The following is a 26,017-nucleotide window of genomic DNA, read 5'->3' on the forward strand; positions in this document are numbered from 1 at the left end:
AATCAGTTCAATTTTTTTTTCCTGGGGGAACTAACCTTCGATTTTATAGTGGAAAGAAAATTGTAGGGAAACAAAATTCAGTCTGCAGAATTCACTTCACAGTTACTTTGCTTAAACATTTTTCTGTAAGCTCAGAGATGCCTCTAATTCTTTTTCATATCTACATTAATTCAAAGGAGCTATTAGAAAAGTAATGAAGTGTCTATTTAAAAGAACTTGAAAGTTTTCATATTTATTTTAGTCTGTATTGGAGGTGGAAAAGTTCAGTGGAAATATCTGAATGATCCTGTCAGTAAGCCAGATTACCATCACTTCTATAAACAACTTTTGCCTTGCTTTCAATTTTATCAGTTATTTTATTCTTCATTATTCTAAATTTTCAGGGTACTTTTCTACTTTCCCTCATTACTTCATCAAGATTCCTTTCAAGAATAAAACACTTATCTTCTCTGTTAACTGTTCCTTCCAAAGGGAAATCCAAAAGGTTGTCATTTCATATAATGAATCATACATCATTGATCCAATTCATAAAAGCACATTTGATTCCTTTTAAATTCCTCTCTTCTACTATAAACCAACCATCTTCTTGTATTTAGCTACTGACGCTTCTAAACAGTGCATTGTTCCCCAATGTTATCTCTAACTGCTAACTTAACTTTGGTAAATTTATGCAAATCTTCCAAGAACATTTTGTCATGCTCATCACTGAACTATGTCTAAGAGTTTGTTGGTCCAGATGAATTTGCTTGCCACTACAGAGTATTGATGTGAAAGGGTTCTCTCTAGCCTTCCCGAGATATAATAATAGCTCACAGTTATAGAATGCTTGAAGATATGCAAATTGGTTTACCTGAGTTGCCCCATTTGATCCTCACCACCACCCTTTGTTTGAGGGGGAAGTTGTGATTGTCTCCATTTTACCAATAAAGAACTGAGGTTTACAGAGGTTAAACAATTTACCTTGGGTCACATAAAGCTAGTATGTGCCTGAGGTGGTATTGAACCCAAGTCCTCCTGAGTTTAGTACACTGTCTACTATGCTAGGCCACCTCTCAATGCACTCAAAACTATAATACCTGATACAGCTATGAAAGAACAAGTTCAGGTAGAAATGTTCTAGAGAATTGAGCAAAATAAATCTATAAAATAATTAGAACTATTTTAGACCAAGAGTAGTGAAAATGAAAACCTGTTCACAAGAACTCTGCAAAGAACCCTCTATTTAACTGGTTTGCTATGTAGTTCACAATTTTTCTGTGCTTCCCCAACTCCTGCTCTCATACTAGAGGACTTCAGCATATATATTGACTCTCCCTAGCTTCCTCTTGAAGCACCCTAACAACTCAGTTCCTCAACCTACTTATCTCCTAGGAGCGACTCCTCCATGCCACCTCTGATACTCACAAAAATTGTCATATCCTTGATCTTGCCATCACCCACAAATATACCACCTCCAGGTTAAAAAATTCTGAAATTTCCTTATCTGACCATAAGCTATAGATTTTTTACCTCTCCCTTTAATATCCCTTACAAATACTCTTCATCTGCACCAAGACCTCAATCCTTTGACCCCTCAATTCTCTCCCAGCCCATCTCCCCTGCACTAGCTATTCTTTCCTCTTTTCCTCATCCTGACCAATGGTGAACCAATTTAACTCTATGTTGTCCTCCTTTCTTGAATCCTTAGCCCCCTCATCATATCACTGATTATGTCCTTCCAAGCCTCAGCCTTGGGCTACTCCTAACATTTTTTGATTTCACTCCTACATACCTGCTACTCAACAAAGGTGGAGAAAATCATGCAACCAGGTCCACTGTGTATTCCAAATATATATATAAAACATAACCTAAAATGAGCCCTCACTGCTGCTAGGCAATCCTGTTCTACCTCCCTCATCAGTTCACTTATCCCACTCTCCACAGGGTTCTTCCAACCTTTTCATCCCTCCTCAGATCACTGTGGCTCCCCTTCCTCCTCTTCTCTCATCTGAGAACCTTGCTTCATATTTTACAGGAAAAATTGAGGGCATTTGCTGCAAGCTTCCTCTGCACCCCATCTCATATTACTCCTATGCCTTCTGCCACTATCTGTTCCTTTGCTTGGAAGGGAGTCCTAGGGAGGAATGGAGTTGGAAACAGCAACAGCAACGGTCACTTATTACTGAAGATTTGTGCACCTCATGACATTCTCATCTGTCTTCCATTTACCTAAATGAAATAAAACTTCATGGATGCACCCTCACAGCAAACATTGGCATTTAATAGACTATGTGATTGTAAGGAGAAGAAATAGACAGGATGTGAGAATGATGAAAGCAATGTGTGGTGCAGAGTGCTGGACTGATCATAGACTTATCCTTTCCAAGCTAGGTATTTGCATTCAACAAAAGCAGCAGCCCCAAGGCAGAATGACTACTAGAAGAATTAATGTCAACAAATTAGAGCTCTTCTCTGAGTCGGAACAGTTTGTTGCCAACTTAGAGGAAAAGTTAAGCCAACACACAGTTGGCAACAGTGGAGCAGAAAAGGAATGTACAACTTTCAGAGATTTGGTATATAGCACTGCATTTGCTCATCTGCATCAGAACACTTGCAAATACCAAGAATGGTTTGATGAAAATGATGGGGAAATTCAGAAGCTGCTAAATGAAAAATAAGAACAGAGGGTTTACCAGCAGGATAGTTCAACCATCTCTGAGAAGGCAACATTTAATTCCATCAGAAGTAAAGTACAAGCAAAGCTTAGAGAGATGCAAGATTCTTGACTCAGTAAGGAGGCAGATGAAATTCAGTTTTATGCTAATAGTAATAATACAAAGTACTTTTATGATGCCCCAAAGGCTATTTATGGGCCAAAGACCCATGGTGCATCTCAACTACTCAGTGCTGATGGAGCCACATTGATTAGTGATAAGGATGTGATCCTAGAAAGATGGGCTGAATACTTCCATAGTGTTCTCACCAGACCATCATCAATCAATGCTGAGGCCCTTGACCGTTTATCTCAAGTTGAAGTCAATCCCTCCCTAGTTGAAGCTCTAACTGAAGAAGAGGTTTTGAATGCATTAGGCTCCTTTGCTGTTGCAAAGCACCTGATGCTGATTCTATTCCAACTGAGATTTACAAGATAGGGGGTCCATTGCTCATACAAAAGCTGATTGAAATTTTCCAGGTTATATGGCAAGAGGAGGTTATCCCCCAGGAGTTCAAGGATGCCTCCATTGTCCCTCTACATAAACATAAAGGAAATAGATTGTCCTGTGACAATCATGGGGGTGGGGAGGTTGGTCATTGCTGGCAAGATTCTTGCCAGAGTCCTCCTTAATAGGCTCATCCTTCACCTAGAAGACTGTCATCTACCTGAGAGCCAGTGTGGCTTCAGAAAGGGCTGAGGAACATTTGATATGGTGTTTGCCGCCTGACAACTCCGGGAAAAAAGCCAGGAGCAGAAGAGAGGTCTGTATACAATGTTTTGTAGATCTGACCAATGCCTTTGATACTGTTAGTCATAAGGGCTTATGGAAAATTATGTCAAAATTTGGTTGCCCGGAGAAGTTAATCAGCATTGTACGTTCACTTCATGATGGCATGCTTGCCTGGGTTCTAGATAATGGAAAATGCTCTCATGCCTTCCTAGTCATCAATGGAGTGAAACAAGGCTGTGTGCTTGCTCCCATGCTTTTTAGCATGATGTTTTCAGCCATTCTATTGACTGCTTTCAGTGAGGATGAACAGTATCAAAGTCAGCTACCGCGTTGATGGTAAATTCTTCAACTTGAAAAGGCTACAAGTCAAGACCAAAATGAAGGAAGTGTTGGTGCACAGTTTTCTGTTTGCCAATTATTGTGCACTCAGTGCAGTCTCTGAAGCTGAGATGCAACAAAATATGGATCACTTCTCTGCTGCTTACGCTAATTTTGGCCTAACAATTAACACAAGTACTCCATCAGCTACTACCACACCATCCATATGTGGAACCATCAGTTACAGCAAATGGAGAAGTTCTGAATGCTGTGGATAAATTCCTTCACCCTGTTTCACATGATGACTCATGTAATCCCATTCCATCCTTTCTCTTTCAACAGATTGCCTCTTCTGTCGCCCCCTCTCTATATCTTATTTTTAACCTCTCCCTATTTACTGTCTCATTCCTTACCATCTACAAATAGGCCCTCATCATCTCCATACTAAAAAAATCCTCACTTGATCCTTCCACAACTCCTAACTATCCTTATCTTTTCTGCTACTTCAGCTAAACTCCTCTAAAAGGCCATCTACAATATGACCCTCCACTTTCTTCTTGCTCTCCTTAATCACTTCCAATATAATATTTCCCCTGAAACTGCTCTCTTCAAAGTTACCAGTAATCTCTTAATTGCCAAATCCAATAACTGTGGCTGTCCCTCAGAGTTATGTGCTGGCCTATCTTCTCTTTTCCCTCTATATAACTTCACTTGGTGATCTCATCAGCTTCTATGGATTTAAATATCTTCTCTATGCTGATGATTTTCAAATCTACCTATCTTTTAACTTCTCTGCTGACCTCCAATCTTGCATCTCCAATTACTTTTCAGACATCTCAAGTTGGATGTCCGGTGGACATCTTAAACTCAACATACCCAGAACGGAACTCATTATCTTTCCCTCTAAAATCTGTCTTTGCTATTATGCGGAGGGCAACACCATCCTCCCTCCCTTCAGGATTGTAACCTAAGAATCATCCTTGACTTCTCACTTTCCCCTTTCCCCTATATCCAATCCATTGCCAAAACCTGTTGATTTTATCTTTACAACATCTCTCTAATATGCCCCCTTCTCTCTTCTCATGCTGCCACCACTCTAGTGCAGGCCCTCATCAGCTCATGCCTTGATTATTGCAATAGCCTGCTGTGGGTGTGTAGTAGCAATTTAGATTTGAAGATCTTTCCCACCCACTAATAGGCTATGTGACTTGCTTACATCACAGGAAGCCCAAGTCACATGTGGTGGGAGGAGCTTCCTGACAGGAAAAAGGCAATTATGCCATAGGAAATGCTGAGAGAGAGAGAGAGAGAGAGAGAGAGAGAGAGAGAGAGAGAGAGAGAGAGAAAGCAGTTATGGTTGCTAATGGCCACAGGCTGACTTAGCTGTACTGTGAGTTTGTGTTTGGGGAAGACCCCAGCAGGGGGTTGGAGAGGTCTTGGGATGGTGAGGCTCCATTTTGTGATATTGTATATTGAATGTTTTACTGCTCTGATAGATTAGATAAATGGCTTGTGGGATTTGGTTCTCTGGTGTCTGAATAAATGGTTTGCTTCTTCTGCCTTCTATGTGGAGGGTGTCATATACTTTGCGATACAGAACTACATAAAGCATTTTGACAATTATCATCTACATTGTTATTATTACCTTACTGATACATTACTTGGCGGTGAGGATGGGACCGCAAGGTATACAATCTCTCTTTAGAGGTAGAAGGGCTTTAGAGGAAGAAATGGTTGTCCCAGGATGGGAGGATGTAACTTATTGTTCCCTAGTAAAGGAATGCTCTAAGGACACTGGTCTCTGTGAAGACTCAAAGCAGAGGCTACGTAGTGGAGGACCTAGAGATCTGGAGCTATGTTTTAGAGAAGTTACTGTTGAGCCAGGAACAGAAGTGCTAACAACAATCTCTAGAAGAGGCTGGATTTTACTCATAGCCTATCGGTAGATCTCAGACTCAGACAGTTGATGAACAGTCTGATGATTCAAGTGAAAGTGCTTCTTCTATACCGTAGCAAGATGGAGAATCTCAGCTGGTAGAACAATAGGATCCTGCTAGGCTTGTAAATTCAGCTAGAAGGCAGAGGGAGCCAACAAGATCAAGAGTGCACCTCAGTTCAGCCAAGGTTGAGTCTAGCAGGCAGTCTGGTTACCATGGTAACAGAGGGAGAGAATCTAGACAGGAGGATACAATGTCAGAAGCTGAGGCATGAGGTGATACTTTGTGGCATAATGCTACTTCTGAGCCACCACTGAGTGTTATAGTATCACACCAGATTTCTCAAAGAAAAATGTGCCCCATACAGCCAAGAAGGCAGGAAACACAAGATCATAATACTCTTATTTAGGGAGATTTGGGAAGATTTTTACATAGCAGGAAATCACAGATATCTTGAGTAGGTTCACCCAGAGAATGGGAGAACCATTAATATTTTGGATGGTGAGAATCATTGATGAAGGTGCTACAGGAGTGTCTGTGGATGCTGTGGACTGTATGAGATTCATAAATATTAGTCAGAAATCTTTTGTACATCAAGCTTTTAGGGATTATAATTTGCAAGGAGATAACCAAACAACCAATTTGTTGGCTTTGGCTGGGACAGGCTAAAAAAGAGAATATCCTACTGATACTATGTGGCCTACTGCAGACAGACGCTGGTATTCAATTAGGGACTGTACAAGAAAGTTAAAGGAGGAGGTAATGAAGACTGCTATTATGTTAGGGAATGCCAAAGTTTATTATGAAACTCCCTTGGGAATCTCTCATAGGAATTTGATAGTTAAAATGGCACCCCTCACTTATAAACATGTAATTCTGACTCTGCTGATTGTAGAAGTAGGGAACCCTCTTTCAGAGGTGCTAGATAAGATTTCACAGTTAAATGACTGAGGAGACTGGGGAAATAATAGATTTCCTTGGGAGAGAAGGGTACATAGCCAGTGGATTCAGCATTGGAGTGGAGTGACAACAAAAGAAATGTTTACTGCTCTATTGAAAGCAGAGGTAGGTTTTAGAAGAATAGATGGTATTCTGACTGATGAGTTATGCAAAATGTACTGAGATAAGGGGCTTAATAGCAGATGGAATAGAGAAGTAAGAACTGCCCCTACAAATCCTACAGATCGTGAACCCTTGTATCCAAGTGAGTCACACCTTCAAGGAGACTAGGGAATAGGCCGAGCCCCAACTCAGATTAAAGAAACGCACAGACAGGATTACAGACCCCATGTTAATTTCACTATATATTGGAAGAATGGATCAAATACTGTAACTAGGGCATTGATAGACACTGGGGCAGAGGCCAGCTTGATTTATGGAAATTCTGACAAATTTAAGCATGGAACTCCTATTATCATCTCAGGACTAGCAGGGGCTGAAATATCAGCCAAACAAGTCAAACTGATGATGAAAATTGGACAATTGCCTAAGAAAGAATATACTGTGGTCATTGTACCCATTCCTGAATACATCATTGGAATGGATATATTGAAAGGCATGACTCTAAATTTGCCTGAGGGGAGATATTAATCTACAGTAAGGAAGATAGGAATTAATACAGTTTTAGTGGGTAAAGATGAACCCAATCACCTTACCTGAACCTTCTAAAGTAATTACTTTGAAGCAATATCATGTGCCTGGTGGGCAAGATGAAACTGTCAGTACTATAAAGGAATATGCAGGAATGTTAGTCCCTACAACCACTCAATGGAACAATCCTGTATGACTGGTATGAAAGTCAGATGGAATGTGGAGAATGACAGTGGACCATAGACAATTGAATAAACTCCACACTTGTATGCTGCTATTCCAGATACTATTACCTTAATAGAAAGGCTCCAGAAATATGATGGGTCTTGGTATGCAGTTATTGAGTTGGCCAATGCTTTCTTTATGGTCCCAATAGACTCCAAACAATGGCCCAGTTTGCTTTCATGTGACAGGGCTGACAATATACTTTTACCTGATTGCCATAAGGATATCTGCATAGCCCAACTATTTGTCATAGGATTGTGGCTGAACATTTGGATGAATTGAAGTAACCTGGTATACAGCTTACCCACTACATAGATGATATTATGATACAGGGAGAAAATGTAAAAGAAGTGGAGAAGAGTTTGATACTTTCAATTGAACGTATGAAAAGGAAATGATGGGAAATTAACCCTGCAAAGATTCAAGGACCAGCTCAAACTGTAAAGTTTTTGGGCATACAATGGAATAAAGGACTGTGAGAAATTCTCCCACAAGCTTGACAGAAGATTCAAGATTTTCCTATACCCACCAAGAAGGAGTCACAAAAGTTCATAGGACTGTTTGGATATTGGAGGCACCACATTGGACATCTTGGACAGATTTTGAAACCCTTATATAAAGCTACCAGGAAAAAATATGAATTTGATTGGGGACTTGAACAGAGTAAAGCTTTTGAAGAAGCTAAAGCTGTTATATAATTGGCTCTGGATTTATGGCCTATGCAAAGTGGACTAGTGGAGTTACAAGTGACTGTACAGGATGACTATGTGAATTGGAGTTTATGGCAGAAACAACAAAGCGGAAATGTACCCTTAGGATTTTGGTCAAGGAAACTAACTTCATCTGCATTACAATATACACCTTTTGAAAAGCAGTTGCTAGCTGCATATTGGGCTTTGGTAGAGACTGAACAACTGACTCTGGGACATAAAGTGATATTGAGGCCTGGAATCCTGATTATGATTTGGTTAATGAGTACCCCAGCATCTCACAGAATCGGACATGCACAAGAGGCTAGAATAATTAAATGGAAATGGCATATTCAGAATAGATTGAAAACAGACAAAAGTGGAGTTTCTGTTCTACATGAATCCATCGTGAGCATCAACACTGATGGAAATGATAAATCCCCTGAACCAAGGCAACAGTTGGTACAATCCTTGGTAAAATGGGAAGAACAGAAGAAACATGCATGGTTTACTGATGGGACAGCAAAATATTTGGGCCATAAAAGACATTGGAAAGAAGTAGCCTATAACTCATGTACTAAGAGAACTTTGGAAAGTACTGGGATAGGTGGAAGTAGTCAATATGCTGAACTTATGGCAGTACATCAAGCTATGAAAACAGAGAAAGGAGGACAGTGTCATATATTCACTGATTCGTGGGCAGTAGCTAATTGGTTAGCTACATGGATGCCAATGTGGAAAAATCAAAATTGGGAAAATCAGGGTAAATGAGTTTGGGGCAAAGAACTATGGGAAGATATATGGGACATGTCTTTGGTTACTAATTTGTCAGTTTCTCATGTAGATGCTCATGTGCCCCTCACTATGCCTGAATGTGAGTACAATGCACATGCTGATCGACTAGCAAAGATTGCTACTGTACATATTGTCCCTACTTTGACACCAGCTGATGATCCAGTACTAGCAAAATGGGTTCACCAAACAGCCGGCCACACATTGGTGGGCACGAGATTAAGGTATTAGTATCTCTTATTCATTGTTGAAGCAAGTAACAGAGGAATGTCATATATGTCAACTGGAAAAGGAGTGAACTGTTCCTTGGGTAGTAACTGGAGAAATAGCAAGGGGAAAAGTTCCAGCCCAGATTTGGCAGACAGATTATATTGGACCACTACCCCAAGACAAAGGATGCAAATTTATGTGTACTTGTGTTGACACCTAGTAGCTTATCCTTATAAGAATGCAACCCAGAAAAACACTTGTAAAACTCTAGATATTATAAGTCTATATTATGGAACCCCAATGCAGATCCAAAGTGACAATGGGTCACATTTCAAAGGTAATGAGATGAAGAGAAATTGTGTATTAAACAATATAGAGTGAATATATCATATTCCATATTATCCACAAGCATCTGGGTTGATAGAAAGAAGGAATGGATTGTTGAAATAACAGTTAAGAAAGTTAAGTTCTAATAATTCTAATCAACATTGGAAGGATAATTTGTTTACTGCTTCATGTAATTTGAACGATAGACCATTAGGAGGAAATACACCTGTACCCAGAATGATGACCCCAAATCTGCAAATTAGAAAACAGCACACAAATAAGATCCAAAATATTGCGTGTTGGACTGTGAGGGAAGATGTCCCACTGTATCCAGGAATACCTGGTTTGGCAGGATATGATTTACATTGTTTAGAGAACTTTTGGTTTGATAGAAAATAGATAAGAAAAATTTCTACTGGGATATGTATGAGAATCCCTAAGAATCATTGTGGACAAATATTACCTAAACCAGGATTAGCAGCTCAAGGAATACATGTATTGGCTGGAGGGATAGATTCTAGTTATTAAAGAGAAATTTTGATGACACTCCAGAATTTGGGTGAAGAACCTATACAGTTGTGTAAAAATGATAGATTATTATTATTATTATTCCTTTTGAAAGAATACCTCTTGTGAAAACTGACCCTCCTTCCAAAATAACTATCAGGTGAAAGGAAAGATTTGGTTCTACTGATAGAATAAAATTGGGAGCTAAAGTATGGGTAAAAGGGAAGCTGGGCCATGTTCCAAAGGCTGCAGAAATTATAGCACATGGGAAAGACAATACTGTAACAGTGGTCTACCCAGGAGAAAATAATTGTGAAATTGTACCCTTGACTCATGTATTTTATTGTGAATGAGTCTATGACAGTCACTTTGTTTCTTTTTGGATTTTTGCCTATTAGATTTCTTTGTGAGATTTGTTTCCTGCAGGCTTAGTATCATTCACCTGCAGATGTCTGATTGCTTAAGCCAGATCTCACCCTCTGATGTGTTCAGATGTCACCTCTGGACCTGTCCACAACTGTGATGTGTCATCCCTGGACCTGGCGTCAACTGGGTTCCAGAAGCCAGCTTGTTAAAGAACTGACCTCTGGAATAGGACTCTTAATCTCTTGGGGCAGGGCAGCTCTACATCCAATTTCGGCAGGAAGAAGCTTTGGAGGATGAGACCTTCACCCCTTACCCCAAGATTTTGAGCCCCATTCATCATGGGGGGAATGATGACATTGTTTTACATGCTTATCTTGTATTATCCCTGTTATTTTGTTGTGTAAAATTCTGTTGAATTCACGTTGCCCTATGTAATGGATATGGAAGATCTTGGGGCCTAGTATAGTAGGAATTTAGATTTGAAGATCTTTCCCACCCATTAATAGGCCATGCCACCTGCTTCTGTCATAGGAAGCCTAAGTCACATGTGGTAGCAGGAGCTTCCTGACAGGAAAAAGGAAGTTATGTCACAGGAAATGCCGAGAGAGAAAGAGAGAGAGAGAGAGAGAGAGAGAGAGAGAGAGAGCAGTAGCAGTTATGGCTGCTAATGGTGCTAATGGCCACCCTCGTGATTGTTAGAGCTGAACAGGCTGACTTAGTTGTACTGTGAGTCTGTGTTTGGGGAAGACCCGAGCAGGGGGCCAGAGAGGTTTTGGGATGTCAAGGCTCCATGTTGTGATATTTTGTATTGAATATTTTACTGCTCTGATAGATTGGATAAATGGCTTGTGGGATATGGTCTGAAAAAACGGTTTGCTTCTTTTGCCTTCGGTGTGGAGAGTCTAGTATACCTTGCGATACAGAACTACATAGGCATTTTGACAATTATCATCTACATTGTTATTATTGCCTTACTGATACAGGGTCTCCCTGCCTCCCCACTCCATGCCACCCTATACTCAACTACTAAAGTGATTTTTCTAAAACATGAGCCTAACCATGTCATGCCTCCTATTCATTAAGCTCCAGAGTCTCCCTGTTGCTTTCAGAATCAAATATAAACCTGTTTGACATTCAAAGCCCATTATAATCCACACCCCTCCTACCTTTCCAGTCTTCTTATACCTTACTTTACTCCATATACTCTTCAATCCAATGACAATATCCTCCCTGTTGTTCTGTGTACTGATCTCTCAGCTCTGGGAATTTTCTCTGCTTGTCTCTCATGCATGGAACACTTTCCCTCATCAACTCCAACTATTGGTTTCCTTTAGGTCTCAGCTAAAATCCCACCTTTTACAGCAAGCCTTTCCTACTCACTCTCAATATTAATGCCTTTACTCTGTTATTTCCTATTTATCCTGTATATAGCTTGCCTGTATATATGTTTTCATGTTGTCTCCCTTGTTAGACTGTGAACTCCTTGAGGGCAGGGATTCTTTCACCTCTTATTGTACCCTTAATACTTAGCACAGTTCTTGGCACATAGTAAGCATATATTAAATGATTATTGGTTGACTGAAAGAATAGTTCATCAAAGCAAAAGAATAGAAAGTGAAATAAACATGAACTAGATTGATGGAATTATGTTACCTGGCATCACTTGGGAAAATTCATACTATAGGCTTATTAGAATAGGCTTAAACAAGAATAATTAATTCTGAGTTCCATTTCCATGAACATTTACGCTTAGTTGCTAATGATGTTTTCCTATTATACCTCTTATGCTTACTGATTTAAATCAACGTATCACATTGATTAATGAATAAAAAAATCCAAGAAAACTGATGTACTGTACCATTTGTAAAATCTATACAAATTTCCAATATTTATCTATTTCCATTTATAACCTTCAACAGTGTAGAATACCCATCTATGCCTTCTCATTCTGGTTAATTCACATAAACTATACATAGAAGAGGAGCCAAACTTGTTGAAGGTCTTCCCCTAGACAAACCTCTTTAAGCATGAGGATATCTTTTAATAAAAAAAATGTTTTTTCAGACCCCTAGAAAGTAGTAGTTATATTAATATTATCCACTGAGTGAGAAAATAGATAATGGCAAAACTACTACAAATTCAGAACACTTCATTTATATTTTATTAATCACAATAACATCTAAATATATTTGAAAAATCCATTGCTGCACATTTTGTCAGAACTCAGGATCAAATTGACAATGCTTGATATGCATTGGAATTCCTGGACCTTTTGTAATAAATAAAGGTTCTGAGGCCTAACCTTCCCTTAGCTGTTTTGTGGTCACTAATGCAGTGCAGGGGCTCTACTGGGACTTATCTCTCAGTCTTTCAGTAGGACCAGGATTCTTTCTTTTCTACATTTTCTATGTGTATGTATGTCCTGAGAGATACAGATAAACTTACCAGATCAATTGTTTTGGCCCTTTTTTTGGATTCATCATCACACCATGTTTCACACCACAGCCACTCCTGAGGAAGAGACTTAATGGCAACCTGGTGAATCATATTATTGGGTAGGTCCTGTAAAAAAAATCAGATGTAAACTTAGAGATACAATACCAAAATATATATAGTCATACAAAGCAGTAGAATGAAGTAAAAAAGATAGTATATTTTGTTGTCATTCAGTCACTTTGCAGCTGTGTCAGACTCTTTGTGACCCCATTTGGGGTTTTCTTGGCAAAGATACTAGCATGGTTTGCCATTTCCTTTTCCACCTAATTTTTTTTCATTTTTATTTAATTTAATATATTTAGTTTTCAGCATTGATTTTCACAAGAGTTTGAATTATGAATTTTCTCCCCATTTCTACCCTCCCGCCCACTCCAAGATGGCATATATTCTGGTTGCACCATTCCCCAGTCAGCCCTCCCATCTGTCACCCCACTCCCCTCCCATCTCCCTTTCCCTTCTTCTCTTGTAGGGCAAGATAAATTTCTACACCCCATTGCCTGTGTATCTTATTTCCTAGTTGCATGCAAAAATGTTTTTTTTTTTTTTGTTTTTGAATGTCTGTTTTTAAAACTCTGAGTTCCAAATTCTCTCCTCTATTCCCTCCCCACCCACCCTCCCTAAGAAGGTAAGCAATTCAACATAGGCCACATGCGTATCATTATGTAAAACCCTTCCACAATACTCATGTTGTGAAAGATTAACTATGTTTTGCTCCTTCCTAACCTATTCCCATTTATTGAATTTTCTCTCTTGACCCTGTCCCTTTTTGAAAGTATTACCTCCTCCCCCTATCTGCCCTCCCTTCTATCATCCCCCCTTTTTATCTTCTTCCTCCTTCTTTCCTGTGGGGTAAGATACCCAATTGAGAGTGTATGGTATTCCCTCCTCAAGTCAAATCTGATGACAGCAAGATTTACTCATTCCTCCTCACCTACCCCCTCTTCCCTTCCTATAGAACTGTCTTTTCTTGCCACTTTTATGTGAGGAAATTTACCCCATTCTATCTCTCCCTTTCTCCCTCTCTCAATATATTACTCTCTTTTCCCCTTAATTTGATTTTATTTTTTTAGATATCATCCCTTCATATTCAACTCACCCTGTGCCTTTTGTCTATATATGTATACACCTACATATATACGTACATAGACACACACATGTATATATATGTATATATGCATATTTCTTTCAGCTACTATGATATTGAGGTCTCATGAATCATACACATCATCTTTCCAAGTAGGAATGTAAACAAAACAGTTCAGCTTTAGTAGGTCCCTTATGATTTCTCTTTCTTGTTTACCTTTTCATGCTTCTCTTGATTCTTGTGTTTGAAAGTCAAATTTTCTATTCAGCTCTGGTCTTTTCACTGAGAAAGCTTGAAAGGCCTCTATTTTATTGAAAATCCATATTTTGCCTTGGAGCATGATACTCAGTTTTGCTGGGTAGGTGATTCTTGGTTTTAATCCTAGCTCCATTGACCTCCGGAATATCATATTCCAAGCCCTTCGGTCCCTTAATGTGGAAGCTGTTCGATCCTGTATTATCCTGATTGTTTTTCCACAATACTCAAATTGTTTCTTTCTGGCTGCTTGCAGTATTTTCTCCTTGACCTGGGAGCTCTGGAATTTGGTGACAATATTCCTAGGAGTTTTCTTTTTGGGATCTTTTTGAGGAGGTGATCTGTGGATTCTTTCAATTTCTATTTTACCCTGTGGCTCTAGAATAACAGGGCAGTTCTCCTTGATAATTTCTTGAAAGATGATATCTAGGCTCTTTTTTTGATCATGGCTTTCAGGTAGTCCAATAATTTTTAAATTATCTCTCCTGGATCTATTTTCCAGGTCAGTGGTTTTTCCAATGAGATATTTCACATTGTCTTCCACTTTTTTATTCCTTTGGTTCTGTTTTATAATATCTTGATTTCTCACAAAGTCACTAGCTTCCACTTGCTCTAATCTAATTTTTAAGGTATTATTTCTTCAGTGGTCTTTTTGACCTCCTTTTCCATTTGGCTAATTCTGCCTTTCAAGGCATTCTTCTCCTCACTGGTTTTTTGGAGCTCTTTTGCCATTTGAGTTAGTCTATTTTTTAAGGTGTTGTTTTCTTCAATATATTTTTCAGTATTTTTTTGGGTCTCCTTTATCAAGTCATTGACTTGTTTTTCCTGGTTTTCTGGCATCATTCTCATTTCTCATCCCAATTTTTCCTCTACTTCTCTAACTTGCTTTTCCAAATCATTTTTGACCTCTTCCATGGTCTGAGACCAGTTCATGTTTTTCTTGGAGGCTTCTGATGTAGGCTCTTTGACTTTGTTGACTTCTTCTGGTTGTATGTTTTGGTCTTCTTTGTCACCAAAGAAAGATTCTAAAGTCTGAGACTGAATCTGAGTGCATTTTCGCTTCCTCGCCATGTTCCCAGCCAACTTACTTGACTCTTCAGTTTTTCATCAGGGTATGACTGCTTGTAGAGTTAAGAGTAGTTTGTTTCAAGTTTGAGGGGATGCACTATTGTTTTCAGAGCTATTCCTATACAGCCAGTTCTGCCACACCAGCACTCCTCCTTCCCCAAGAACCACCAATCCGGACCTTACGCAAATCTTAAGCAGGCTCTGCACTCCTGCTCTGATCCACCACTTAATTCCTCCCACTGGGTGGGCCTGGGGCCAGAAGCAACTGCAGCTGTAGTTCTGTAGCTGCACCACCCCCACTGCCCCTGGTGTGGTGGCTGAACCGTGGACTCTTTTCACTCTGTCCCCCACAGCTTTTCCCACTAACCTTCTCTGTTGTCTTTGGTGTTTGTGTGTTGAGAAGTCTGGTAACTGCCACAGCTCACTGATTCAGGGCGCTAGGGCCTGTTCCGCCCGGCTCCTGGTCTGGTTGGTCCTGCCACCACCCACGTTGAGCTCTGCTCCCCTCCACTCTGTGCGCAATAGACCTCATCCAGTGACCATCCAGGCTGTCCTGGGCTGGATCCCTGCTTCCCTCTGCTATTTTGTGGGTTCTCCAGTTCTAGAATTTGTTCAGAGCCATTTTTTATAGGATTTTGGAGGGACCTGGTAGGGAGCTCACACAAGTCCTTGCTTTCCAGCCACCATCTTGACTCCACCCCCTTTTCCACCTAATTTTACAAATCAGGAACCTTGATTCCTCTCATGACCAAGAGAGATTAAGTGACTTGTCCCAGGGCACACAGCTAGTGTCTAAGGTCACATCTGAACTCAGGTCCTCCTGACTCTAGGACCAGCATTCTATTAATTGTGCCACATACCCCCCTGATAGTATCTAAATAGTAAAATAATAATTTTAGATAGCATATAAATAGTAAAATAACATATGAACTGAAATTTTGTTTTTTAAATATCTGAATAATTTTCTTTTAAAAATATTTTGGTTAAAAGTTGTTCTTATTTCTTTCTACACCGGGCAGCACATTCAATAGTTAAATTTAAACTAAGTAGCTGTACCTAAGAAATTTAATTTTAAAATCACTCTAGAACAAAGTTATTATATAAAAAGTAAAGACTATTAATATGAACACAAAATTTAATATCACTAAGTAATGTCTATAGTAAATTTATTGTTTATCGAGAAATTTATTTTATCTGTATTTGCCTATATTGACTCTCATTGTCAGTCTGATGTCAGGTTTATTTAAATAATTGTTGCTGGGGTCTGTTCTAGCAAAGGAATATTTAAGTCAGAATGAAGCAATGCAAAGTCCTTTTAAAAATAATCATCTACCATTACTATTGAAGGCATTTGAATAGATATCTTTAGGTTCAGAAGGAGAGTGTGAGCATGAGCATAGGTATAAATAATTTAGTAATTATTGATAACTGTGCTTGTAAATTGATACACATTTGATTTACACATTGAAGTGTTTGACATTTATAAAAGAAGGGAGGAAAGGAAAAAAGTGGAAAGGGAGAGGGAGAAGAGATTTTTATTACTACGAACATTTTTCCTGGCAAAAGGAAGGCTTAGTGCGGTACAAAAGAGGCTACTGATTCATATTTTTTATGGTTTCCCCAAAGCAAGGGACCATGTAGATCTAGATGAGTTCTAGACAAAAGAGCTTAGCAGTGTTTGGGGGGTAAAAATCATAAGCAAGCTTGCAGTTAGTATTGTTGAGGTGGTTACTTCTAGTACTGCTTCCCAAGGTTTTCCAGTGGGGCTGAAAAGAGTGAGATGGCTAGGGAGAAAGTCATGTCCAAAGATAGGTTCTGAGAAAGAGTGAACTTCCTACATATCTCCTTCTAGCCATCCCACAAGCACCTCCTCCCACCCCTAACAACTCCTAGAGGTTGGAAACACACACACACACACACACACACACACACACACACACACACAATGTGGTTCAGTTGTGTCTGACTTTGCATGACCCTATTTGGGGTTTTCTTGGCAAAGGTACTGAAGCGATTTGCCATTTCCTTCTATAGCTCATTTTACAGCTGAGGAAAATGAGGCAAACAGGGTTCAGTGACTTGCCCAGGTTCACATAGTTAGTAACTTGTCTGAGGCCAGATTTTGATTGCAGGAAGATGAGTCTTCCTGACTCCAGGCCTGGCACTCTATCCATTGTACCACCTAGCTCCCTCATGTATATGTGTCTAAATGTGTATATACATATATTTTTATGTCTATATACTTTGGGAAAAAAAATTAAACTCTTTCCTCCCTGTAGGATGATTTCTAGTCTCTTGCTCCTATGTTCCTATTCTCCAGTGTGACTGCTGGCAGAGCCCATTACCAATTTAATGTGGTGGAGGTACAGGCTAAGTATCCATACTTTCTGCCTGATTAGAATCTACTTTTATTATACTGATATTGCTCAGCCAAGTGTACTGAATATTCCTCTAGCTATTCAAGCTTTTCTTATTTCTTTGAGGAATACTTTGTAATTAAATCTATAATAGTCTTTTATGTGCCTTGGTAGGTTGATTATCAGGTATTTTATGCAAGGTATAGCTACTGAGAAGGGATTTCCTCTTCTATTATTGCTTCTTATGTTTTGTTATTCTTATATAGAAAAGCTGTTGATTTTTCAGGATTTATTTTGTTGCCTGAAACTTTGCTGAAGTTATTGTCTCAATTAGCACATTTGCTGATTCCCCAGGATTTTCCAAGTATAGTATGATATTATGAGCAAACAGGGAAAGTTCCATTTACCCTTTACCCACCTCTTTGCCTTTTATTTCTTTCTCTTACCTTGTTGCTGTTGTTGGTATTTCCAGAACTATATCAAATAATAATGGGGAGAGTAGGCATTTTTGTTTCTCTTTCATATTTACTGGAAAAACTTCTACTGTATCTTCATTGCCTATGATGTTTACTTTTGGTTTTACAACAGATGCTTTTGATATTAAAAAGGTCCCTCTATGTCTACACATTTCATCAGTTCTCTCTTTTTCTATTTTGTCAATGCATATTTATAGGGATATGATTTCCCCCCTGAGGACTGCTTTAGCTGCAACCCAGAAATTTTGCTGCATTATTTCATATTATAATTTTCTTTTACACAGTTATGAATTATTTGTATGATTTGTTTTTTAATCCATTCATTATTTAGGATTTCATGTTAAGTTTCCATTTGGGTTCATATCTTTTGTTTGTAGTCTCTGAACCAATAACTGTATTGCATTATGGTCTATAAAGGATGTATCAATTATTTCTGTCTTTTTAACTTGATTGCAATATCTCTGTGCCCTAATACATGTCAATTTTTGTAAAAGGTCCATGTGGTGCAGAAAACCATGTATATTCTTTTGCTATCCCACTTAGAAGATTCCAAAAGTCTTTTAACTTTAGTTTTTCTAGCAATTTGTTGTTTATCTTTTATTCTTATCCAAAACTGATAGAGGGATATTGAAGTCTCTTGTAACTATTGTGTTACTATCTATATCTTCTTGTACCACAGATCTTTCCTTTATGAATCTGGAGAGTACAAGTTTATTACTAATGATTTGCTGTCTATGGTTCCTTTCAGTATAATACAGTTTCTTTGTTTATCCCTTTTTATTTTTGAATGTTTGTTTTTGCTTTGTAAGATAGAATGATTGCAACTCCTGCTTTTTTTGGATTCACTTGATGCATGGTAAATTTTTTTCTTATCTCCTGAGTTTTATTTTGCATATCCTTTTGTTTTTCAAATATGTTTTTTGTAATCAACAGATTGTAGGATTTTTAAAAATCTAATCTGTTGCCCTTTTTTGTTTTATTGGATTATTCCATTAATTTAAATTTAAAGTTATGAGCATTAGGTTTATATTTTCTTACATTTGTCTCTAATATTAGGCATTTTAAAAAAGTTACTATTTCTCTCTTTCTTCTGCTGTAAATATAGTACTACTTCATCTTATCCCTTTTTGATTTTTCACCACTTTATTTATTTATTTATTTTTGAGTTTAAAATTGTATTATTTATTTAAAATTTTTAGTTTTCAGCATTGATTCCACAAGATTTTGAGTTACAAATTTTCTCCTCATTTCTACCCTCCCCCCACTCCAAAATGGCATATATTCTGATTGCCCTTTTCCCCAGTCGGTCCTCCCTTCTGTCACCCCACTCCCCCCATCCTCTCTTCCCTTACTTTCTTGTAGGGCAAGATGGATTTTTTTGCCCTATTGTCTGTATATCTTATTTCCCAGTTGCATGCAAAAACAACTTTTTTTTCAAGATCTGCTTTTAAAACTTTGAGTTCCAAATTCTCTCCCCTCTTCCCTCCCCACCCACCCTCCCTAAGAAGGCAAGCAATTCAACATAGGCCACATGTGTATCATTATGCAAAACCCTTCCACAATACTCATGTTGTGAAAGACTAACTATATTTTGCTCCCTCCTATCCTGTTCTCCTTTATTCAATTTTCTCCCTTGACCTTGTCCCTTTTTGAAAGTGTTTGCTTTTGATTACCTCCTCCCCCTATCTGCCCTCCCTTCTATCATCCTCCCTTTTTTATCCCCTTCCCTCTTCTTTCCCGTGGGGCAAGATACCCAATTGAGTGTGTATGTTATTCTCTCCTCAAGTCAAATCTGATGAGAGCAAGATTCACTCATTCCCCCTCCTCACCTGCCTCCTCTTCCCTTCCAACAGAACTGCTTTTTCTTGCCCCTTTTATGTGAGATAATTTACCCCATTCTATCTCTCCCTTTCTCCCTCTTTCAATATATTACTCTCTTTTCCCTTAATTTGATTTTATTTTTTTTAGATATCATCCCTTCATATTTAACTCACCCTGTGCCGCCCTCTGTCTACATGTATGTATGTGTATATATATATATATATATATATATATATATATATATATATATATATATATATATTCCCTTCAGCTACCTTAATACTGAGTTCTCATGAATTACACACATCATCTTTCCACGTAGGAATGTAAACAAAACAGTTCAACTTTAGTAAGTCCCATATGAATTCTTTCTTGTTTGCCTTTTCATACTTCTCTTGATTCTTGTGTTTGAAAGTCAGATTTTGTATTCAGCTCTGGTCTTTTCACTGAGAAAACTTGAAAGTCCTCTATTTTATTGAAAATCCATATTTTGCCTTGGAGCATGATACTCAGTTTTGCTGGGTAGGTGATTCTTGGTTTTAATCCTAGCTCCATTGACCTCCGGAATATCATATTCCAAGCCCTTCAGTCCCTTAATGTAGAAGCTGCTAGATCTTGTGTTATACTGATTGTGTTTCCACAATATTCAATTTGTTTCTTTCTGGCTGCTTGCAGTATTTTCTCCTCGACCTGGGAGCTCTGGAATTTGGCAACAATATTCCTAGTAGTTTTCTTTTTGGGATGTTTGTCAGGAGGTAATCAGTGGATTCTTTGAATTCCTATTTTACCCTGTGGCTCTAGAATATCAGGGCAGTTCTCCTTGATAATTCCTTGAAAGATGATATCTAGGCTCTTTTTTTTGATCATGGCTTTCAGGTAGTCCAATGATTTTTAAATTATCTCTCCTGGATCTATTTTCCAGGTCAGTAGTTTTTCCAATGACATATTTCACATTGTCTTCTATTTTTTCATTCCTTTGGTTCTATTTTATAATATCTTGATTTTCTCATCAAGTCACTAGCTTCCACTTGTTCCAATCTCATTTTTAAGGTAGTATTTTCTTCAGTGGTGTTTTTTACCTCCTTTTCCATTTGGCTAATTCTGCCTTTCAAGGCCTTCTTCTCCTCATTGGTTTTTTGGAGCTCTTTTGACATTTTAGTTAGTCTATTTTTTTAAGGAGTTATTTTCTTCAGCATTTTTTGGGTCTCCTTTATCAAATCATTGACTTGTTTTTCCTGGTTTTCTTGCATCACTCTCATTTCTCTTCCCAATTTTTCCTCTACTTCTATAACTTGCTTTTCCAAATCCTTTTTGACCTCTTCCATGGCCTGAGACCAATTCATATTTTTCTTGGAGGCTTTTGATGTAGGCTCTTTGACTTTGTTGACTCCTTCTGGCTGTATGTTTTGGTCTTCTTTGTCACCAAAGAAAGATTCCAAAGTCTGAGTCTGAATCTGAGTCCATTTTTGCTGCCTTTTCATGTTGCTAGCCAACTTACTTGACCCTTGAGCTTTTTGTAAAGGTATGACTGCTTGTAGAGTATAGAGTACTTTGTCCCAAGCTTAAGGTGCTGCACTGCTGTTTTCACAACTACTTCTACACAGCAAGCTCTGCCACAACAGCACTCTTTCTCCCCCAAGAACTGGCAACCAGGATTGTGGCCCAGATCCAGGCAGGGCAAAGCAGGCTTTGCACTCCCACTCTAATCTGCCACTGAATTCTTTTTACTTGTTGGGCCTGGGGCCAGAAGCAACTGCAGCTGTAGCTCTGGAAGCAGCCTCAGAGCTGCACTACCTCCACCACCCCAGCCCTCCTGTCAACTCCTTTCACTCTGTCTCAGCAGTTTTTCCCAGTAACCTGTTCTGTTGTCTTTGGTGTTTGTGGGTTGAGAAGTCTGGTAACTGCCACAGCTCAATGATTCAGGGGACTAAGGCCTGTTCCGCCTGGCTCCTGGTCTGGTTGGTCCTGGTGCAGCCCATGTTAGGCTCTGCTCCACTCCACTCCCAGCTCCGTGCAATAGACCCTTTCCAGCCACCATCCAGGCTGTCCTGGGCTGGAGCCCTGCTTCCCTCTGCTATTTTGTGGGTTCTGCAGCTCTAGAATTTGTTCAGAGCCATTTTTATGGGTTTTTGGAGGGACCTGGGGGAGAGCTTAAGGAAGTCCCTGCTTTCCAGCTGCCATCTTGGCTCCACCCCATTTATCCTTTTTTTTTAAGGTGGCCCTATTTCCACTGGATCCTGTCACCACTCCCACCACCCCTGATCCCTTTTTCTTGTCACCCTTTCCTTTTGGGGTTTTGTTTATTTATTAGTTCCTTTTTCTCCCCTGCTTTATTTAGTTATCTCCTCTCCTTTTTTTCCTTTTAGTGAATTAGATTCCTCCTTGTTCTCCTTCAGTCAACTAGTCCTATGTACTAGTTTTAAATGTTCATTTTTATGACTCTTTCCAAAAATTAATTTTGTTCTTTTCTTTATCTCTCCTTTCTGCATACCCCAGACCCCCTTTCTCTGCTTTCTGACTCCTATAATTATGTAGTCCCTCTCTATTGTCTATATTCTTCATTCAGTCACAACTTCTAAAGTATCAGTACTAGGTTTTCCTCTCTAAAGCAGTTTCTGCCAAGGCCTTGTACAGCTTGCCCCTCTTTTCCATTCTACCTCACCCTAAGAACAAAGCCAATCCTTTCAGGTATCAGATGAATACTACCCCAAGGAAAAGCTCCTCCCTCACCCAGGTCCTTGATTATGCAGTCCACCAATGATGCCTCAAGGTACCTCTCCAGGACTTCCACCTTCATCATAATCTAAAAGTTAAATCTCTTTCTGGTTTCTCTGTTGTCACTCTGTGGATGTGGCTGTCCTGAGCTATAACATCTGTTCACTCCTCCTGAATTTCTGTTGTTTGAGGTGTTTGAGAAGCAAACAATCTCTTCAGTTCCATTTTCCCCCTAAAAATGTTTCAGATGACTCTTCATTATTGAACATCTATCTTTTTTCATTTATGGTTAAGCTCAGATTTGCAGGGTAGGTCACCCTGGCTGCATCCTGAGCGCTATTGTTCTTCAGAAAACATCATTCCATTCAATCCTGTGTTTTGTGGTGGGTGCAGAATAGTCTTGCACTATTGAAATTTCCTTTCCTTTATATCTGAAGGTCTTTCTCTTGATTGCTTGCAGAACTTGTTGTTTCTGAACTGAATTGTTAAATTTAAGGCTTTTGGAGTTGGCAGCCTTTTTTACCCTGGCCATGACCTATGAATTCTTTAAATTGACATTTCATTTTCTATACTCAGATGTTTTAGGTAGTTCTCTTCTATTATTTCCTGTATCATAGTCTTAAAGTTCTTTTTGTTCTGTCTAGTCTTAGAGGAGACCTATGATTCTTAGCATCTCTAAGCATCCTGTTTTTGAGATTAGTATGTTTTGCTTGTATAGTGAACATATTTTCTTTTAATGTCATTGTTTTTTGCTTTTCTTCTTCTGGGTTTTCCTTCACTTCTACATATTTTCATTCCCAATATGTTGTTCTCTCTCTCTCTCTCTGTCTCTTTTTCTTTTGTAAGACTTGCCATTGCAGATTCCAGGTTTTCAATTCCACTGTTATTTTTGCTGTGTAGGCCACACATTTTGCTCTCATCATCATTCTCATTTCTATTTTGAACCACTCAGGAAGAACAAGTTGTGGTTCCATGTTCTCCTCACATTCCACAGGGCTTCTGTCTCATCAGGTGTCTGATTGTTTTCCTTTGCTTTGCAGTATTTATTTATGGATGTCTGAAATACTTTTCTGGATCTGGAGCCCATATTTCCTTCTGTTATTAATATTTTCCCTGTTGATTTAAGAGCTTATGTTCAAGGTCTTTGAGTTTTCTTCTTACTGAGATTTTTAGTAATATCAGTTAATTTCCCCCCCCTCTGACATTTCCCTATTGTTCACTTTCTGATTCTGTCTCCTCTGATGAAAAGTTGGATATTGGGTAGAGTTCAGCAGCCTAGGTTCTCTGCCCCCAGTGACTTGAATAGACAAAATGAACTGACCTAAACTCTTTCCCTCAAGCTGAGTGGAATATTGTATGGTCCCTTCCCCCTCCCCTTTCTATTAGAATGTAAAAATAAAACCCTCGTCCTTATCAAGTCCCTTCAGATTATTCACCTGTAGTCACTTTTTCATTTTTCTCTAGACTTCTGTATTTATATTTCATGGGTGGAGGGGGCTAGATAACTGAGTGGAACAAAACAGTACAGTTTAACTCTACCCTACCATTACACAACCCACTTAATAAACAGCTCACCCTTTAGATAAGCAGTAAATATGATCCAGAACCCTTTAGAAAAGAAAGTGAAAGTAAATATAAGAATTCCCCAGATGGAGGAAAAGAAAAGCTAAGGTGAAATATCAAAGGCTTTAGCTGACAATTGAGAAATGGAGAGACTAATGTAAAACTGAAAGATTTCATTTAAAAAAGAACAGCAAAACTTTTTACCAAGCCTCAGCAGGAAGAAATCCCTTGAAGGACTAAAGTGAAATGGATAGACTTCAGGTGTTAAGACAAAGACCTCAACTGGGTCTCACACTGGAGAGCATCCACTTAACTGAAGTAAGCATCCATTTAATTGAATATTAAAGAAAAGGCCTTTCTCTATATCCAAAGGAAAAGGCTTCAACTAAGGTTGATTACAGAAGAGGACAATGTTGGCATCTTTTGTGAAGGAAAAAGCCTAAAGATTGATCACTGGGGTAAAGGAAACTTGATTTGATCCCCAGTGTAGGGAAGACTTAGAACTCCATCTCATGGAATCCTTAAGTCCCCCGAGATTCAGCTTACCTTCTACAAGATACCTTTCCTGAATGCAACTGGCTAGTGTTCTCCTTCCCTATCTTGTAATTTAAAACCTTGTATTTATTTTGATGATGGGTTCTTGAAGTTCATGTCACTGGAATTTAAGTTCTGGGAAATTCTACCAGACAGGAAAGGTTTTGAGTATGGCCCCAGCCACGGACCAAATCTGTTTTTCTATTACCAGCCTAGCTAAATATGGAGATATATAAGCAGCAGTCTGGCTGCCTCACGATAATTTTTTATGACCATAGTCACCCCCCGAAAAGATTTTTTAAATGGCCATCAGTACTGTGTGAACCCCTATAGTAACTGCTAGCAGAGTGATGAGAAATAGGGGAGAAGGTTGTAAGAAACATATAGTTAGTATACTGTTAAGACACTCTAATTAGAGCCCAGAATGGGAGTCTGTTGGAGTGTGGAGCCTGTGGCCACTGGAGCAACTAGCCCGGAGGCCTCCAACCCCAGGCAAACATAAGGGCACCAGACCAAACTAGCTATGAACAGCAGAGAAATCCAGCCAGCCTGCTGCTCTGGGAGGTTGCTAGGTGAGCGAAACACTGAAGCAGGAACAGGCTCGGGGCGGAAGTACTGGCTATGGCTGCGATTGAGCTCCTGGTCTCTCAGCTCAGGACTGGAGTCTACCAGAGTGCAGAGCCTGTGGCTGCAGGAGCAGCTAGCCCGGAGGCCTCCAACCCACAGTCTAAAGGTTTGAAACTTGCCTTCTTGAACTTCTGGGAGCCATGATGTGTAGGTAAAATGGCTTTTATCCCTCCCTTGAATAAACCAAGAAAATAATACATCAGGAAAAACAGAAGAGCCAGAAGTGGGGTTTCAGTAGCAAGAGAAGTGGAGGACAGGGCCCTTCCTGTGGTGGCAGAAGGAGACTAGTGCAGGAAGAGAGATGTCCCAGCAGCCCTCACCACAGCAGAAGAACAAGAGTAACTGAGCCCCGGGGGTGGAGCTAACTAATGTCAATGCCAGGACCCCAGATGTGGCTTTGCACAGCCAGGGGAAGTGGTAGACACCAGCACAGACAAGAGCTGAGACCACCCATTCTGTAGAACAGTCCTGGGGAAGAGGAGACCCACCAGCAGCCAGATCACCCTTCTCCCCCACCGCATGAAACCAAAGACCATAGAACATAGAGCCAGTGAGCAGACCCACAGATTCTAACATGAGAAACTTGGGACAGAACCCCCTGAGCCCCAGAAACAGTGATCCACTTTAGAAGCCAA

At 39.3% G+C, this 26,017-nt stretch overlaps 1 protein-coding gene across 1 annotated transcript in view; it reads right to left on the reverse strand.

Moving 5' to 3' along the window:
• The window catches only part of UGGT2 (UDP-glucose glycoprotein glucosyltransferase 2), a 256,148-nt gene that overhangs the window by 13,501 nt on the left and 216,630 nt on the right, over window positions 1–26,017 (reverse strand). The window contains exon 37 of the mRNA XM_036755774.1: window positions 12,832–12,948. Coding sequence (XP_036611669.1) covers window positions 12,832–12,948 — 117 coding nt within the window. The remainder of the gene's footprint in view (window positions 1–12,831; window positions 12,949–26,017) is intronic.

Source organism: Trichosurus vulpecula, chromosome 4 (assembly GCF_011100635.1).
Source record: "Trichosurus vulpecula isolate mTriVul1 chromosome 4, mTriVul1.pri, whole genome shotgun sequence".
NCBI lineage: Eukaryota > Metazoa > Chordata > Mammalia > Diprotodontia > Phalangeridae > Trichosurus > Trichosurus vulpecula.